The 6,162-nt window shown below is 60.3% G+C and overlaps 1 protein-coding gene across 3 annotated transcripts; it reads left to right on the plus strand.

Annotated features, from left to right (window-relative positions):
* The first annotated feature begins 276 nt into the window (after positions 1-276).
* Positions 277-4,909, plus strand: SLC27A3 (solute carrier family 27 member 3). 3 transcript variants are annotated; one of them, XM_082615232.1, is made up of 10 exons: positions 277-998; positions 1,340-1,549; positions 1,890-2,048; positions 2,601-2,725; positions 2,994-3,188; positions 3,295-3,385; positions 3,495-3,693; positions 3,942-4,039; positions 4,164-4,294; positions 4,614-4,909. In XM_082615232.1, exons 1-10 carry the CDS (start codon positions 350-352, stop codon positions 4,788-4,790), a joined length of 2,034 nt encoding a protein of 677 aa, XP_082471358.1. In that variant the 5' UTR covers positions 277-349; the 3' UTR covers positions 4,791-4,909. The 3 variants fall into 3 exon arrangements, with proteins under 3 accessions (XP_082471358.1, XP_082471359.1, XP_082471360.1); XM_082615233.1 differs by having other exon boundaries at positions 3,338-3,385; positions 3,602-3,693; XM_082615234.1 differs by having other exon boundaries at positions 674-998; positions 1,318-1,549.
* The last annotated feature ends 1,253 nt before the right edge of the window (positions 4,910-6,162 follow it).

Genomic DNA, 6,162 nt, shown 5'->3' on the forward strand with positions numbered 1-6,162 from the left:
GACCCGATCCTGGGATTGAGGGAAGGCGTGAGCACTGCCCAGGACCTGGTAGGGTGCGGGCTGCGAGTCGTCCGGGAGGGAGCGCGCCTAGGGCGGAGCGTAGCTGTGGGGAGGGCCGGGCGTGCGGGGCCGCCCCCCACTAGCACTCCTCCCGGGCCTCTGCTCTCCGCCCGTGGGGAGGGAGGGAGGGTGGGGGGCTGGGTGGGAAGAGGTGTGTGCCAGCGCGCGCGCTCCCGGGAAGGAGAGGTCTAAGTACTAGAACCAGCGGCCCCAGGTTTTCAGAAGGGAGTATCTGGGCAGTCTGCGAGCGGCTGGGGCCAGACGGGGCTGAGTCGAGGAAGCGGGCACGATGGCCGCTCTCCTGCTGCTACCCCTGCTGCTGCTGCCGCTGCTGCTGCTAAAGCTGCGCCTATGGCCGCAGTTGCGCTGGCTCGCGGCAGACTTGGCCTTCTCGGTGCGCGCCCTACGCTGCAAACGGGCCCTTCGAGCGCGCGCCCTGGCCGCGGCTGCCGCCGACCCGGAAGGTCCCGAGGGGGGCTGCAGCCTGGCCTGGCGCCTCGCGCAGCTGGCCCGGCAGCGCCCCGCGCACACCTTTCTCATTCACGGCGCGCAACGCTTTAGCTACGCGGAGGCCGAGCGCCAAAGCAACCGGGCTGCGCGCGCCTTCCTGCGCGCGCGAGGCTGGGACGGGGGATCCGGCGGCGGCGACAACGGGGCGGGGGGCGCCGGGGAAGGCGAGCGGGCGGTGCACGGCGTACGAGACGCGGCGGCCGGAAGCGGAGCGGCGCGGCCCGTGCGGGAAGGGGATGGCGCGGCCCCTCTGGCACCTGGGGCCACCGTGGCGCTGTTGCTCCCCGCCTGCCCAGAGTTCCTGTGGCTCTGGTTCGGGCTGGCCAAGGCCGGCCTGCGTGTGGCCTTTGTGCCCACCGCTCTGCGCCGGGGTCCCCTACTGCACTGTCTCCGCAGCTGCGGCGCCGGCGCGCTCGTGCTGGCGCCAGGTAAGGCTGGAGCGCTCGACCGACGGGGGCGGGGCCAGCCACAGAAAGGGGCGTGTCGGGGGGGGCGCAAAGAAGGAGTGGGCTGGGAAGGAGGCCAGGGGTTCGGAAAGGGTGAGGAGCCGGGTCCCTGGGTTCGCGAAGGGATAAAGCTGGGTCTCTGGTTTCCCAAGGATTTCCAAAGACTTGGGCTCCAGGTCCCAGACCCATGATGGCACGTCCGTATCGTACTCTTCAGCCTCGGAGCTCTGCGAGGTGGGGGTGGGGGAACAAATGGGGTAAAGTGTGGGGAAGGCTTCTGGGTAGCAGTAGAGCTGTGGAGCTATGCTTTCCCGCCCATCCAGAGTTCCTGGAGTCCCTGGAGCCTGACCTGCCGGCCCTGAGAGCCATGGGGCTCCACCTGTGGGCTGCGGGCTCTGAAACCCATCTTGCTGGAATCACCGATTTTCTGGCTGAGGCCTCCGCTGAAGTGGATGGGCCAGTGCCCGGGTACCTGTCTGCCCCCCAGAACATAATGGACACGTGCCTGTATATCTTCACCTCTGGCACCACAGGTGAGGGCTGGACACGATATTTACCTCCAAGAAACTGAAGACAAGGAAGGCAGGGGCCTGGGAACAGGAACTGTGACCTCCTCAGCTCGTAGGCCACTCGTCCAAAGCCCCCACAGAGGAGGCTGATCCCAGCGGCCATATTTCCTGTCTTGCCAACCCTCCCACCCCTCTTCGTTTCTCCACCTCTCCGAACTTAGCACATTTCTAGGACGGCCTGGCCTGCCTTCTTAGTTTCAGCCTTGCCTCTGCCGCTTTCTGTGGAAAACCAACAGGGGCAAAGGGGGAGACAAGGCTTGGAGCTCAGACCCTTCCCCTGATCTCCCCCTCCCCATCCCCCCAGGCCTCCCCAAGGCTGCTCGGATCAGTCATCTGAAGGTCCTGCAATGCCAAGGATTCTACCAGCTGTGTGGCGCCCACCAGGAGGATGTGATCTACCTCGCCCTCCCACTCTACCACATGTCTGGCTCCCTGTTGGGCATCGTGGGATGCTTGGGCATTGGTCAGTCTCCCCCACCCCAACCCCCCATTCAGCCTTCCAGCAGATGTTTATGCCAGCAAACATTTATTAAGTACCTACTGTGGTGTGCTCACCTGGGGATGCTTCCTGAGTCCTTCAGGGTAGAGAATCCAGAGGAAGGAGGCAGGGCCTCCTCTCCAGGAGCTCCTGGTTCAGTGGAGAAGCGTCACCTGCACAGACCTACAGGCTGAGCAACTAGGGCAGCCATGCAGTTCACAGAACTCCAGGCGCCAGGGGAGGGGAGGGCCATGAGTGTCAGCCCAGGAAGAGGCAAATGGAGAAGAGGGTTGGGACTTGGGGGCAGGGTTCGACTGCTTGGGGATGGGAAGTAAGGAGAGGGCATTAACGGTGGGAAAGGATGAGGGCCAACTTGGCCTTTGGAAAGTGTGATTGTCACAGCCAGGCCTTTCCGGGGAACTACAGTACAGTGAAGGCTGATGCCTGAGAAGGAGGGAGTCAGGACTCCTCACCCCCGACCCCCCAGCTCTTAACCTCACCTCCTTCCTTCCTCCTCACCCTCTCTGATTCTGGCAGGGGCCACAGTGGTGCTGAAGTCCAAGTTCTCAGCTGGTCAGTTCTGGGAGGACTGCCAGCAGCACGGGGTGACGGTGTTCCAGTACATTGGGGAATTATGCCGATACCTTGTCAACCAGCCCCCGGTGCGTGGACACAGATCCTGGGCAGAGCCACGAAGGCAGGGAGATGGGCAGTTGGCAGGGGACACTGAAACGGTTGTCTGGGAGTTGGAGGGAGAGGAAGCAAGAAGAAAATGGAAGGGGAGGGTAAGGAGCCTGGGCTGGTAGGTGCTTAGGACACCTCAAGGAGGTCACAGTGGAAGTGGTGCAAGGAGGGTGGGAAACAGGGCTGCACCTGGGGGAGCTGGCATCTTGGTGTTGAAGCTCCTGCCCCTCTCCCCACTTGTCTCAGAACAAGGCAGAACATGGACATAAGGTCCGGCTGGTGGTGGGCAGCGGGCTGCGACCGGACACCTGGGAGCGCTTTGTGCGGCGCTTCGGGCCCCTGCAGGTGCTGGAGACGTATGGACTGACAGAGGGCAACGTGGCCACTTTCAACTACACAGGACAGCGGGGTGCTGTGGGGCGCGCCTCCTGGCTTTACAAGGTGAGTTACGGGAGGAAACTGGAGAACCTGTGGCACGTCGGGGGGCTGCTGGGGAGGGGGCTCGTGCAACTGAAATGACCCAGTGCCGGGGTCTCCCTTCCCCCAGCATGTCTTCCCCTTCTCTTTGATTCGCTATGATGTCACCACAGGGGAGCCGATTCGGAACACCCAGGGGCTCTGTGTGGCCACATCTCCAGGTTTGTGTCCAGGCGGGGTGGGTAGGGGTGGTGGAGCTGGCTGGCGGAGGAGGATTGGACTTGCAGAGTGTGGTGGGCGGCGGCCCCCTGACCCCAGTGACTCTACCAGGTGAGCCAGGGCTGCTGGTGGCCCCCGTGAACCAGCAGTCACCATTCCTGGGCTATGCTGGGGGGCCAGAGCTGGCCCGGGGAAAGCTACTGAAGGATGTCTTCCAGCCAGGGGATGTTTTCTTCAACACTGGGGACCTGTTGGTTTGTGATGACCAAGGCTTTCTTCGCTTCCACGATCGTACTGGAGACACCTTCAGGTATTTGCCCCGAACTCTCTGATTTCTCTCCTGGGCATCCCATCTCTGTGACCCAAACCCTCTAAACCTCCACTCCCTAATCTGCCCCAACCCAGCTTCTCACCTAACCTCTCATCTCCAACCTCCTAAACACGTCTTCCCCAAGACCTTCTGGCACCTCGCCCTCATCCCTGACCTCTTTCTTTCCCCACCAAGCTCATTAGGCCCTGACCCCTGACTCCCAGTTTCCAATTTCTGCTCTCTGGCAGGTGGAAGGGGGAGAATGTGGCCACGACCGAGGTGGCTGAGGCCTTGGAGGCCCTGGATTTTCTTCAGGAGGTGAACGTCTACGGAGTCACTGTGCCAGGTGCCCAGCCATGGGGCGGGGGGGACCCGGCCCACCACCCTGAAGTGGTATTGCTTGGGCGCACGGAGCATGAGGCCTCGCGGTGGTCAGCTACCACGGCTGACCCTGCCCCCACACCCACCAGGGCACGAAGGCAGAGCTGGGATGGCAGCCCTGGTTCTGCGTCCCCCTCACTCTTTGGACCTTGTGCAGCTCTACGTCTGTGTTTCTGAGAACTTGCCACCTTATGCCCGGCCTCGATTCCTAAGGCTTCAGGTAACCAGCCACTCCTGCCCTGACCCTTTACCTCACCCTGTATATCTGCAGCGGTCAGTGGCTCCCAAACCCCACAAAGGGACCCCCACGTAATACATTCTGTGAAGAGAAAGAACAGTTCCTTCCCAGACACATGCTTTTCACCCCCTTCATCCTCCAGGCCTGGCCCCTTCTCTTCCCTTTCACCCCCTCCCCTAAACCCTGACCTCATCCCCCCTTCCCCCAGTCCTGCCCCTTAACAAAACTCATGCGATTCCCCTGAGCCACTGGGGCAGAATACCCCTTCCTTCAGCCCCCTTTGACCCCTCCCCCTCCCCAGGAGTCACTGGCCACCACAGAGACCTTCAAGCAGCAGAAGGTTCGGATGGCAAAGGAGGGCTTTGACCCAAGCGCACTGTCCGATCCCCTCTACATTCTGGACCAGGCTGGGGCCGCCTACTTGCCCCTCACACCTGCCCGGTACAGGGCCCTCCTGGCCGGGGACCTTCGCATCTGAGAGCCTCCAAACCAGTGTGACTGAGGGAGGGACTTTGTGGGGTGGGGTTATTGCAGGTGTATCAGCTGCTGTCAGGGATCTCTTCTATACCAGGTTTGTAATCTTTATTTTGTAATAAATGCGGCCAGAGCCCATTTGGCTCTGTCTTTCTCATCTACAATATTCGCTTCCCTGTCTGTCTGTGGAACTGCTTTTCCCGCAGACATTTTCTCCCTCCCGGAGCTACAGGCGCTCCTGCCCTGACCATGTGGCCTGAGCTCAGTGTCTGGACCTCAGTGTTTTTCCTCTCAGGTGACCCCGTGTGATCCTTGTCCTTGGAAAACCCCTGATGACTGATGTCTGTCTGTGCTTGTGGATATCCTGTCCCAGTTTCACTCCCTGAGTGCAGGGCCCCCACTGCTCTCTCTGGGGAGCCGGAGGACCCAAGGGATTGGTTCAAATGGCCGAAGTGGACAGAGGCACAAATGCTACCCCTGTGGGCAGCCAAAACATCTCCACAGACTCACGTGTGGTTGGGGCCTGGGGAAGGGTCTCAACCGGGCAAAACAGAGGTTTGATTTTGGGTTAAAGGAACCTCCCTCTCCCCTCACTGACTGGCTTTGATAAGCCAGCCAGTGAGGGGGAAGGGTGCGGCCAATCAGCCCCCCAACTCAAATGTTCCCGATTTTACCCACTCTTAGTTCTATATTCCCAGAAGTAGCAGCCCAGGGTGGGGCCCCTCAGGTTCTGGGGAGACTTTGACTGAGGCCCGTCTTGGAGCAGGGCTCAGAGTGCATGTATGCACGTGGTGGCAGAGGTATGGGGGAATCAAAAGGAAAAATGCCTGTCCTTGGCCCCTAAATGAGGCGTCAAAAAAGTTAATCAGGGGCTTCCCTGGTGGCACAGTGGTGGAGAGTCCGCCTGCCGATGCAGGCTATGCGGGTTCGTGCCCCGGTCCGGGAGGATCCCACATGCCGCAGAGCGGCTGGGCCCGTGAGCCATGGCCGCTGGGCCTGCGCGTCCGGAGCCTGTGCTCCGCAACGGGAGAGGCCACAACAGTGAGAGGCCCGCGTACCGCAAAAAAAAAAAAAAAAAAAAAAAAAAAGTTAATCATCAGGGAGTTCCCTGGTGGTCTAGTGGTTAGGATTTGCGCTTTCACTGCTGTGGCCTGGGTTCAATCCCTGGTTGGGAACTGAGATCCCGAAAGCTGTGTGGCCAAAAAGAAAAAAAAATTTTTTAATAAATAAATAAATAAAACTATGATTCAAGATAGGTTAAAAAAAAATCATCTAAAAGCCTGCAATGCTGAAACTGCTGCTTGTCTTAGAACTAAAACCCCCTCCCCCTGTTTTAAGCTGTGAGTCCTCAAAAAATTCTACTACCTTCCCTTGGG

This window comes from Mesoplodon mirus, assembly GCF_964341445.2.
Source record: "Mesoplodon mirus genome assembly, chromosome: 3".
NCBI classification, from domain to species: Eukaryota; Metazoa; Chordata; class Mammalia; order Artiodactyla; family Ziphiidae; genus Mesoplodon; species Mesoplodon mirus.

Bases quoted from the DNA above. Each gene is read 5' to 3' on its own strand.
- SLC27A3 (XM_082615232.1), top strand. From the start codon at position 350: ATGGCCGCTCTCCTGCTGCTACCCCTGCTGCTGCTGCCGCTGCTGCTG. The intron at 999-1,339 runs GTAAGGCTGGAG...CCGCCCATCCAG, and splicing joins CGCGCTCGTGCTGGCGCCAG to AGTTCCTGGAGTCCCTGGAG. The intron at 3,694-3,941 runs GTATTTGCCCCG...GCTCTCTGGCAG, and splicing joins CGTACTGGAGACACCTTCAG to GTGGAAGGGGGAGAATGTGG.